The sequence below is a fragment of the Boleophthalmus pectinirostris genome, unplaced genomic scaffold (assembly GCF_026225935.1).
Source record: "Boleophthalmus pectinirostris isolate CB_2022bp ecotype Guang Dong unplaced genomic scaffold, ASM2622593v1 HiC_scaffold_2, whole genome shotgun sequence".
Classification (NCBI taxonomy): Eukaryota; Metazoa; Chordata; class Actinopteri; order Gobiiformes; family Gobiidae; genus Boleophthalmus; species Boleophthalmus pectinirostris.
The window spans coordinates 380,891-393,024 of record NW_026571152.1 but is presented as its reverse complement, the minus strand read 5'-3'; the positions used below and the strand labels follow the sequence as shown (position 1 = coordinate 393,024).

The following is a 12,134-nucleotide window of genomic DNA, read 5'->3' as shown; positions in this document are numbered from 1 at the left end:
GCTTTTAACTACTTCATGACATCACAAGGTGGAACAGAACATTTTGAGTTTTGGGGATGTAGACAGACTAATGATAAAGAATTACTGAAACATCAAACGTGTGAACAACAACATTCTAACATGTCTTAAAGCTTAATTTTGCTTAATATGGGAGCTTTAAACCTTTTTGTGAAGAAAAAAAAAATACAAAAATGAAAGCAGTTTTTTTTTTTTTTTTATTTCTTGCACTGAATAATGTAGTATGTGAGCGTGTGTCTCCACACACTGCCTTTCATGTGGCCTGAGGACTTTGTGACATGCAACTTCCAGAAAGTGATATACTGTACCTTTAAATGCTTAGTCCTGGTTTATGTCTAGTTAAGTCCTATTTAAGAACTTATTTTGAACTGAAGCCTGGTGGTTCGAATCTCGTTTGCATATTTTGGCATTGTGTCCTTAGACAATACACTTCACTCACATCGCCTAGAGTGAATGTGAGTGGTGGTGGTCGGAGGGGCCGCTTGGATGCTGAAGATTGGCAGCCTCTCTTCTGTCAGTCTGTCCCAGGGCAACTTTGTCTACAACAGCACTTTACCACCAGTGAGTGTGGAGTGAATGGAGAATGCACAGAACTGCAAAACAACTGTGATTTCCATGAAAATATATAATACACTTTGACTGACTGGATCTTGGTTTAGTTCTGTCAATCAGGTTTTTTGTGTTAAAACATTTCCCCTAGTCTAGTTCCTGTGTCATTATTTAATTCCAGTTTGGGATCCATCTCAGAGTCTTGAGCTGGGACCACTTCTCTTTGTTTATTCTAAAAGCTGTAGCTGAGTTTGGATCTGTTTTTAGTTCACGCTTATTTTATCCCACTCTCCCATTTCACTTTGTACATCTCTAAGTCTGACAGTCACACCGAGCATCATCAGAGCATCAGTTCTCCTTTGCAGCGTGTGATTTTCTCTGTTCTGTCTGTACCTCTGTTTGTTCACATGAGTGTAGTTTAGTTTCCCTGAGCCCTGATCACACAGACTCCTGCACAGAGCTGAATTCAACCTCCACATTCACAGCAGGTGCGCTCTTCTCTCTTCTCCTCTCCTCCCCTTTCTTCTCTCTCTCCTCCTCCCCTCACCTCCTTGTTTCTTCTCTCCTCTCCTGTTCTCCCCTGTCCTCCCCCCATCATCTCTCCTCCTCTCTCTCTCTGTCTCTCTCTCTCTCTCTCTCTCTGTCTCTCTGTCTCTCTCTCTCTCTCTCTCTCTCTCTCTCTCTCTCTCTCTCTCTCTCTCTGTCTCTCTCTCTCTCTCTCTCTCTCTCTCTCTCTCTCTCTCTCTCTCTCTCTCTCTCTCTCTCTCTCTCTCTCTCTCTGTCTCTCTCTCTGTCTCTCTCTCTCTCTCTCTCTCTCTCTCTCTCTCTCTGTCTCTCTCTCTCTCTGTCTCTCTCTCTCTCTCTCTCTCTCTCTCTCTCTCTCTCTCTCTCTCTCTCTCTCTCTCTCTCTCTCTCTCTCTCTCTCTCTCTCTGTCTCTCTGTCTCTCTCTCTCAAATGGAGCACAGAACATGTACAAACACTGAATCTTGTTTCTCTCTCAGCTTCTGTTTACAGCAAATCTCATCAAACATGGCCAACATGGTACACTCACCAGTCCAAATTTGGATTTGCAACTACTGTACCTACATGATCAAATAAAAAAATCAGTGACTAGTCTTAAAGGCAGTCCTGTGTGTAAATGTGTTCTGTGGCTTGCAGTACTACAGTAAGCCTCATACTTCTTTCTTCTCTTTCTACATTAAGACATTGTTTTAATTATATTGCATGAGAAGCAGAACACACATGTCTTATCATATAATATTATAATAATATTTCATGAAGATGTGAGTCTGGTCACCGGTGAAAGTCCCAGTTTTTAAACAGGCATGACGGACAGGTGGATTAGCCAATCAGGGACACGCATGGTAAAGTAAAGGAAAAGAATCTCACAAGGGACTGAAAAAAATTGTGGATTTCTGCAGAAAGAATGAGTAAAGCACTAAACTGTGTTCATCTGAAGGGAGAGAAATTAGATTTTATTTGTAAGTGTTCTGTGAGCAATGAGCTCCTTTCACATATTCACTGAAATAAAGACATCTGATTGGATGATCATGTTTTGGTTGAGACACAGCGAAACGTGTGGGGACCACACTCATGTCAGTCTATATAAAAATACAGAGAGATATCATTCTAATATTATGTACTTTTAATTCTAATGATGTACAGTTAATTATAATGTGATATAATGATAACCTCACACACACTCAGTCATCTAACCCACAACCTCCTCACTGTGAGGCAGGAGGCAGAGTGGGTACTCTGTTACACTAGGACATGCACACACCACTCACAAAGACTAGGAGTCTAACCCACAAACTCTTTCCTCCTTTTCATCTCAACCACTTTTTGAGCCTCGGATTGCATTTTGCCAATCTGCTGTTTCCCAGTAAAACCAGGGAGGCAGCTGATCACACATGTGCCCAGGGGGGTTCATTCCAGCTCCAATTTAAATTTAAGTGTCCGTCGACTCAATTTGGTGATTTTCCTTTTCTCTCTCGCCCCCAGCCCGTTCTGTCCTCCTCGTTTGCCTGTGTAAATGTATCGTGCCCTTTTCGATTGGCACCTTTAAATATTTTTATTCAAACTGAAATGAGCCAATAAAACGCCTGTCTGAGCTTAGTCAGGCCTCAAACGACGTGGTTGGGTTTTATGGAGGTAATTAAAGGCGAAGGGCGGTGGCCATATTGTCAAGATTTACACAGAAAATGGTGTTGTGGTAGTACTTTTGAAAGGTTCTGCAAAAAGTACTAAAATGTCATGGGATGGAATTGGAAATAGGAAAGAGGTATGAATAATGAGGTACCAGTTAAATGTGGACTGAAACAGGATTACACCAGGACTCACCAGGACTACAACAGAACTACACCAGAACTGCATGGGATCTGCACCAGAACCACACCAGGACCACACCAGGAACACACTAGGACCGCACCAGGATTGCACGAGGATTATACCAGGACAACACCAGGCAGACGCTAGGACTACATGAGAATTGCACCAAGATGACACCAGGACTACACCACAAGTACACCAGTACAACATTAGGACTACACCCGTACCTCACTGGGATTACACCAGAACTACACCACAAATACACCAGGACGACCCCAGGACGACCCCAGGACGACCCCAGGACGACCCCAGGACGACCCCAGGACGACACCAGGACGACACCAGGAGGACACCAGGACGACACCAGGACGACACCACGAATACATCAGGACGACACCAGGACGACACCACAAATACATCAGGACGACACCAGGACGACACCAGGACTACACCACAAATACACCAGGACGACACCAGGACTACACCACAAATACACCAGGACGACACCAGGACTACACCACAAATACACCACTACTTATAACGCTAATACACGCAGAGCGAAGCAGTACGGGGAGGGACCGACACTTCCACACTTTGGTCACGTGAGCGGCTGCTGCGAGACGAGCTCCGAGGCAGTGCTAAGGAGCAATTTATTTCAGAAAGAACAAGACGTGCTCCGGAGCTCCGACTCATTTGCCCATCGCTAGTTGATAGAGCTAAAAGATGGATAGATTTAAATAGAACTAAAACCACTAATAATAGCAGAAATAAAACCAGGACTAAACTCAAATTTCATCTTTCAATGTACCACCAGATGAAGCATAGATACCACCAACAGAACCAAGAGCACATTTTGAGAACGCCCAATTTTTTATAGCCATTTTTATCTCCTTGCATTCGTGTTCTTTTCCTGTTGATAATCATTTTCTGATATTGAGTCAATGAAATGAAAAATGGGCCAGATGTGTGATCGCTCTTCGTCAGGACTAAAGACTAAAGACTTTCAATTTCCTCTGAACATTGTTTGTGCAGCCGCCGAGTGCACCAGGAAGGAAATGTAGAAATGAATTACAAGCAAATCCAAATTACTGGTAGAGTAAAAATGGATAAATAGGGAGTAACCCAGTTCTAAACCAGGACTAAGCCAAGACTAAAACTGGGACTAAAGCTGGGAGTAAAGCTGGGACTAAATAAGAAATAAACCAGGATTAAGCCATGATTGTAGAGTTTGCTTTATTTATATTGAAGGTTTTTGGACTAAATCAGGACTGAGTAGGATCTTACAAGGTCTTAAACTGTACATCAAACTAAACCGGGACTAAACCAGGACTAAACCAAAACTAAAGCAGGGCTAAACCAGAATTAAACCAGGATTAAACCAGGACTAAACCAGAAATAAACTAGCAGTAAATTAGGACTAAACCCGAAAATATTTAAGCTTGTCAGATCTGAACTTGAACTGCAGTACCGTTATACATCTATGCAGCTCTGATTGTACCTGCAGCACAGTTTTAGAGCCACCACACTGCTATATGAAGTCATTAGATGCAAAACAGAGGAGTGGTGAGAGAAGTGGGCCAGGGAGGTGAGTCAGAACAGCTGCTGATGTTGTAATCCTATTAACCCAAATATGAGGCTGGTACTGTATTCAGAACGGCTGGAGTCGCATTAGCGTGTCATTTATGTGCATTTATTTACATTTAACACTGGGATTAATGTCACCACACTTAATATCTTATTCCACGTGTTTGGCTGTTCACTTGGTGCGTTTGACACAGTGAATTATTTTGCATTCATCTAACCACATCATCACCTTTCACTCCTGTGAACTTTGACTACATTTATAAACCTCCTCTTCTTCTTTTATATTATGACCAAAATATATGACAAAGAGATGAATGTGCATGATGGTGAAGGTGGCACCATGACATTTAGCTTTGTCTCTTCACTCTTTATGTTCAATGGTCACATTTTATTTTATTTTTTATATAGCACTTTACATCAAGGAGCCATTCATCCATTCACACCGTCATACACACTCTCACTATAGTTTACACACTACCAAGGGTCTTGCACATGCAAGAGACAATTAAATTCTGTCCACTCGGCATAAGTTTTGACTGAGGGATTACACAGTCTTGCCCAAGGACACAATGACAGCATTCAACTGTAGGAGTGGTGGATCTGACTGCTCAACCAATGACATTTATACTGAGAGCAAGATTTGAACCGTCAACCTTCAGATCAGTGGGCAATACATTCTACCATCTGAGCTAGTGTTGCTCCATCCCTTTAGGGACAAGAACAGTAGGAATAGTTGTAGTACTTGTAGTAGACATGCACTTGTCATTTTTTTCCAGTCTGGAAAGAAGTATTAGTATTTGTATTTGTATTGGTGGTATTATTGGTTGTCAGTCAGGCACCTTCGCATAGCTACAGACTGTCAACTGAAATGTTTGTGGATGAATTCCCATTATAATGAAATTTGTTGTTATGTGATGGATTGTTTTGGAGGTTTGGAGGACTTTTATTCTATTACAGGTGGTTTTATAGCCCCAAAATACCTAGAAAAACAGACATTCTGACTGTTAGTGGGGTCGCCTCTCCACGGTTCTGACTTGTAACTTGGTCTGGTTTGGTCTCCATGATGATAGGAAGGATTGATACCACACAGTGAAACATTCCAGACAAATCAACAACATCTCCATGGAGAAGAGCATTTGACTTACCGTCCACTAGAAAAATTTGACCTCTCCTATTTATGTGTTTTTGTTTTGTTTTGTTTTCAGTATCAACACTTGTTCTACTATTTTATTTATTTATTGACTGCCCATCTAAATCAGTATTTTTGCCTGTGTTTTTTTCAGAAATGGAAAGCTGGCTGTCCCTCCTCCTCTCCATTGCCGCCTTCTCTCTGTCACTCTCTCAGGAAGACCCCCACCGCAGCTTCAGCTCCGAGACCCTCATCAACAATGTGGTCCAGGACAATCAGACGGGTCGCATCTACGTGGGGGCTGTCAACTCCATCTACCAACTCAGCCCTGAGCTGGTGAGGGAGGCCAGGACTGAAACTGGACCCAAAGAGGACGCTCCGACATGCACTCCTCCAGCCTCGGCCTGTCAGGACACCAAATCCATGGACAACCACAACAAACTGCTCTTAGTCCATCCCTCAAACGGATCTCTTATCGTCTGTGGAAGTAGATATAGGGGCATTTGCTCTCTTCTTAACCTAACCAATGTGGATCAACAACTTTACTACAGCGATAGCAAAGGAGAGAGGACTTACGTTGCTAGTATCGAAGACAATGTCAATGTAGTTGGAGTTATGTCCACTTACACAAGAGACGGCCAAAACTTTCCAGTATTTCTAGTTGGTAAGGGCTACGGAAGCCTGGATAGCACAAAACTGATAAGCACTCGCATTTTGCAAGATTTGCGTGAATGGGTAGTTTTTGAAAGCATCATCGAAGCGTCCACAGTCCAAACCACGCCATTTGTACCTAAGTATCTTCATGATTTCCGACATGCGTTCAAAGAAGACGGATTTGTCTATTTCCTGTTTTCGCGGACTCTCGATGGTACGGATGGCAAAAATTTTACATTCGTGTCCCGCCTTTGTGAATCAGATCCTCACTACTACTCACACACGGAGCTGCAGCTAAACTGCGGGAAGGATAATCGCTACAATAAAGTCCGAGCGGCATATGTGGCTGCTCCTGGAAAAGAACTGGCTAGGAGCATGTCAGAGTCTGGTTTATACGGTAATGTGGTGTCTTGGCGTAAGGTTTTGTTTATGGTGGCGAGTTCAGATGACAATCCAGGCGAGTCAGCGCTGTGCATGTACCCACTGGACACCATCAATGAAAAACTGGGGAACATCATCAGCGCCTGCTACATCGACTCGGGGAAGATCTCTGGAGACCCAGCTGTGGACATCCCATACTCCTCCAAGACTGATGAGTTCTGCACCTCCAAAATAGCTGTAAGTGCACTGAGTTTTCAAATTTTTTCTCTCAAACTGAAAACACTGTTCCACCTTGTGATGTCATGTATTATACAGGAAGTGCTCCACTGTGTTTTTAAACGCTATACACCGTCACTAGTATCATTTGGATGATTTTCCAATCTCTGCTGAACTAAAGGTAAAAGGAGCTGTTAACTCGTAAACTATTGCTTCATGACATCACAAGGTGGACTAGACCATTTTGAGCTTTGGAGGTGTAATAATAAAGGATTACCCAAACAAAACAAAAAAAACTCCAGATATGTTTTTGAAAAGGTAACAGAATTATAACATAGCTTAAAGCTCACAAGAGTCAATTTTGTGTAATATTTTAAGTCTTGTCCTCAATTATGGTTACTATCTCTGTATCCATATTATACTTGTTTCTCTTCTTGTATACCCACTCAAAGTTATATTTAGATGGACTCATGCCTGTGTATGTAATCTGTATTCTCCTGCAATCAAGACGCCATTGTGCTGAAAAGTCCTGTTTTCCCTGACCCCCGAGATGATTCAATTGTGTGTTTTGGCAAAAAAGGCAGGTGTAAATCAGTGCCACTGTTTTCAACTCAAAGTCTGAGGTCTTGTTTCTTATAAGTGGTTTTAGATTATTATTACTATTTAGAATGTCCAAAATATAAAACTGAATCCATGGGTTTCATGGACTGTGTAAAGTATAATAGTAATGGTTTTGCAGTTGACGGAAGTAGCAGTGGCAGTGGCAGTAGGAGGTGTCGCAATAGTAGCTGGTTAGTTAGGGATGCACCTATCCCGGTTGGGCCTTTAACTGGATGTAATAAGACTATTTACAGGTATAATGTTGTCATAATGTAATTTGAATGATAAAAAAGGTTTCATCACAAGTTCAACAAGTTTCATAATAAGTTTACTGTTTTAAAGAAATAAGTGCCATTTTCAGTCCTTTACATTGTATCGGTTAATATTGGGTATTGGCAGATACTTAGTCAAAGCATCAATATTAGTATTGGAACTGGTAGTTGTAGTAGTTGAAGTAGTAAATCTTTAGTATTTCTCAGGTTCATATTTTCATTATTGTTGTTTTAAATATTGAAGACATTTGATTGTAGGAGCTGCTGGTGAAATAAGGTAAAAAGCCATTTGTATGTGTTAAGTTGTATTATGTGAGTGGAAGTTATTAAAAGAAAATGAGTGGGATATTGGATTCGCCACTAAACCATATTTAATAATGCATAAATGCCAGAGCTTACTTTAATGTCACTGCTTTACTTTGTGTTTGTAAATCTCTCCTCTGCTCCACACATCTGTGCCCCTGGATCAGGATGAGTCCCTCGTCTCATCTGCAATAGAAAGTTTTTCATTATAGTCATTTCTCTGTTAAAATCTTATAGTTATGAAATGTGCTTAAAGAAAAGGAAGATACAAAACCATTTAAAGGTGCAGTGTGTAATGTGGCCATACCTGCTCAATTTCCGATCTGGTCAAATCTCAGAAGCTAAGCAGGTCCAGTTCTGGTTAGTACTTGGATGGGAAACCGCAGGGAATGCCTGATGCCACCGTGGGGTAGCAGTGGCAGAACGGTTGTTGTGTCCTTAGGTGGGACACTACACCCACATTGCCCTGTATAATAGTGTTGAGTGTTGGTGAGGATTGGGTAGCTACAGTAGTGGTTTACAATGGTATCTTACCAGTGTGGAGTGAATGAAGAATGCACTTTGAAGCTTTTTAGGTGTCTTGAAAGGCGCTACATAAATCCAATGCATTATTATTAGTATATAACTTTTTCCAGCAGAGGGTCTGTCACCTGGTTGTTTACATAGAGGTGTTATTGTTTTGCCTGGAATGTTGCAGATTATGGCATTAAATGTCTCTTCTCTTGTCTCTATTCTACCAGCAAACTTGCATAATGCATCTAAAAAGTCTGAATCAGCCAAGAGACTATTTTCCATATAGCCCATATAAGCCCATGTAGTACTTGATGAAATCAAAGCAGGAGACTTGGATTTCTGACCTTCTTTTGCCTGTCCATGTTACAGAAGGACACTCTGGAGCGGTATAAATGTGGTGCAGACTTCCTGCCCTCTCCTCTGGCCAGTAAACCCAAGTACGCTCTGAAGGCCCAGTCAGAGCTCACCAAACCTGAGCTGCTCACTGCTGTGTCTGTGGCTGTGGAGAACGAGCACACCATCGCTTTCATCGGTAACAGCCGCGGAGAGGTCTTCAAGGTAAACTACAGGGGTCAGGCCTGGTTTAGTCCTGTGCTAGTTCTGGTTTAGTCCTGTGCTAGTTCTGGTTTAGACTTGGTCTGGACCTGATTGGACCTAGTTTTCTTACGAAGTGGTAAAAGTGAGATAATATAAGTATCAATTGTGGGAAAAGTGGGAGGACAGATCAGATTTCTGTGATGGAATTCAACTGTTAACTGTCAAATTGTAGATTTCTTCACCTCGTTTATGGTTCATATGTCTTCTCGTTTTCTCTGTCAGTGTAAATATTTAACTCACAATAGCTTAATAAAGTGTTGCTATTTTTCAAACTCAAAAACTTGACATGGATCATAAGTTTAATTATTTCTTTCAAAAACTGTGACTCTCAGAGTTTTTCAGGCCTCTGCCCTTCAGTTGAAATCGTTACATCATCAGTTTCTATCTTTGATCAAGGTTCATTCTGTCTTCGGTTATAAACTTAGCATTAGTTATTTTTTTGTCAGAGAGAAGAAGGGAGTTGCTTACCTGCTTTACATGTTTCGGCTCCTTCCTGTGCCCTCTTCAGAAACATGTTGTGTGATAGTGTAGTGATGAGTTTTGTAGCTTGCTTTACTTGGTTTTATCAGACGGTTTTGACCCTTGTATTTGTATTCTTGGTTTTGCTTTGCACTTTTGACATCTTATTAACCAATTAAATCTAACGTGTGTGTGACAGGTCCATCTGACCTCAGAGCCGTATGAGTACAGTAAGGCCTTCACTGACCCCATGAGAGAGAGAGTCAACAAGAACCTGTTCTTCGACCTGAGCCACAGCCACCTGTACATCACCACCGAGAAGAAGGTAGGACCCCACATCATTTCATTTTGTATGTAACTATTTTTGTTAAGGTAAAAATATATTGAAATGTGTGGTTTCATAGCAAACTTTATCTTGCTAAAATAAGTTGTGTTCTTATGGGTTTTAAGGAAAGTAAGCTGCTTTTTTCTGCTTGTTTTTATGGTCTAGAAAAACTTGTATTATTTCTTCTTGCCTCTCCACAGATCTGACCTATAACTTGGTCTGTTGGCAATACCTGCTTGTTTCCATGGAGATAGATTAGTTTAATATCTTGATAATATCTCTATGAAGACAAGCAGGTGGCAGACCTTTCACCATAAAATTTGATAGTGCACCTTGAACCTAGACTAGAACGGGACTATATCTGGACCAGACCCTGAACACTTTAACATGAGCTGTTCGGTTGTCAGTATCAATATCATATATTTTCTGTGCTGAATTGCCTATATTTTTACTTTGTGGTCCCAGTTTTGTTCGACCATATTTCTTACTTTTCTGTTTATTGCAGATCACCAAGGTGCCAGTTCAAGAGTGCCTCAAACAGCCCAACTGCCAGTCGTGTGTGGGCCTGAGGGACCCGTACTGTGGCTGGTGTGTGCTGGAGGGAAGGTGAGCTCCAAACAGAACAAGTAAATCACCAAATCTCTTACAACCAGCTGTGGAAGGTAACGAAGTTCAAATATAAAAGTGCAGTGTTTAAAGGTTGTATAGAGGATTTTCCAAGGAACGAGAAATCCAGCGACTGTTTGTCCTTTTTCAAATGTTGCGCATGCGTGAAACCACCTCCCCTCCCCTACAGCTCCCTACGTAGAAACGCCTTCTCCCGCCTCCTCACTACGCCAGAAACAGGTTTGTTTACAGCCGGTGAGCTGCACATGACTTGTAAACAACTAACTACAGTGTTGGTTAGGCAAGGCGGAGAAGTGAGGAGCGGGGGGAGCGGGTGTGCGGACATTTCGTTCGCGGACGAGAAGTGAGGAGCAGGGAGAAGAGCGGAGCAGGGAGAGAGGAGAGAGGAGAGGGGAGCGGTGCGCGGAGATTCCGTGCCCGTAGAAGTGAGGAGCAGGGGGAAGAGCGGAACGGGCAGCGGGGACAGGAGTAGGAAAGGGGAACAGAGAAGGTTGCGCGGAGATTCAGTGCGAATGAACTAGCTACAACACGCAGCAGCAAGCGGACTCTTTCTTTGCCTTGAAAATTACGTTTTCAGACATAGGATATCGCTTTCGTGTCCTGAAAAACGTTTGTCTCGCTCTTGGAAATAAAGTACGTTTTCATAATAAGCAGAAGTTTCCTGTCCAGGAGTAATTTGGCGACCAATGCGTCAGTCTTTAGACCCTGCGTCTGCTTCAGTCGCGCCATCGCTGGAATGAATCTACAAGAATCACCTTAGTTTGGCTTCGCTGCTTTTCCCCTTGTCTTCTTCTTTCATCGACCTCAAAAACGGACTTTCTTTTGCGGCTAACTGCTCCTGGATTCTTGTCTGCCATTGCAACAAACTTTGTGCTAACTGCGAGGAAGATATAGGTCAAAAAAAGCCGCTAAGAACTGTTGCGTTGGTGGAGTAAACAGCGTCTGTGCGTCTTGCGTCTGTGGACTGCGTGACAGGCGTACGTAAACCACGTACCGGCGGCGCGCAGGCAGGTCAGTTACGCTAGAAACGTAGGGAGTTTGATTGATAGCCTGTCAGCTAACAGATAACGAGGCAATGTCGTTATCTATTGGCAAATGTTTAGCTGGCCCCACCACGTCCAGAGTTGATGAATTTTTATTCTCTTTTTTTTGGTCATCATAATTACAAGGCTACTGCACCTCTATAATGCTATCATTGACAACTTGAAACAAAAAAAACAAAAAAAAAATCCTCCATACAACCTTTAAATACAAATTTTAGGTATCGATGCATAACTTAAGTCCATCTTACAGTGTATACTTTTGGCTTTTGCTTCTCTTCATTTGAGAACGTGTATTTTTAATTTCTATTCCACTACATTTTAGATCTGGACTGGAAAGTAAAAAAAAAAAAAAAAAAAGTAATTTTCTTTATGGTGTGAGTCCAGTTGAAATGGCTGAGACACATTTAGTCTGAGTTAAGGACCCAACTTTGAGCGTACCAAATACTAAAAAATTTTTAGAAAAATTTATTTAGCAATCAGTTTGATTACTCAATGAATTAATCAATTGAATCACTTAAAAATCAGCCAAATT

General features: G+C 41.9%; 1 protein-coding gene across 1 annotated transcript in view; it reads left to right on the top strand.

Moving 5' to 3' along the window:
• The window catches only part of plxnb2b (plexin b2b), a 438,171-nt gene that overhangs the window by 251,911 nt on the left and 174,126 nt on the right, over positions 1-12,134 (top strand). The window contains exons 5-8 of the mRNA XM_020919155.2: positions 5,767-6,884; positions 8,921-9,109; positions 9,807-9,932; positions 10,438-10,538. Coding sequence (XP_020774814.2) covers positions 5,769-6,884; positions 8,921-9,109; positions 9,807-9,932; positions 10,438-10,538 — 1,532 coding nt within the window. The 5' untranslated portion in view covers positions 5,767-5,768. The remainder of the gene's footprint in view (positions 1-5,766; positions 6,885-8,920; positions 9,110-9,806; positions 9,933-10,437; positions 10,539-12,134) is intronic.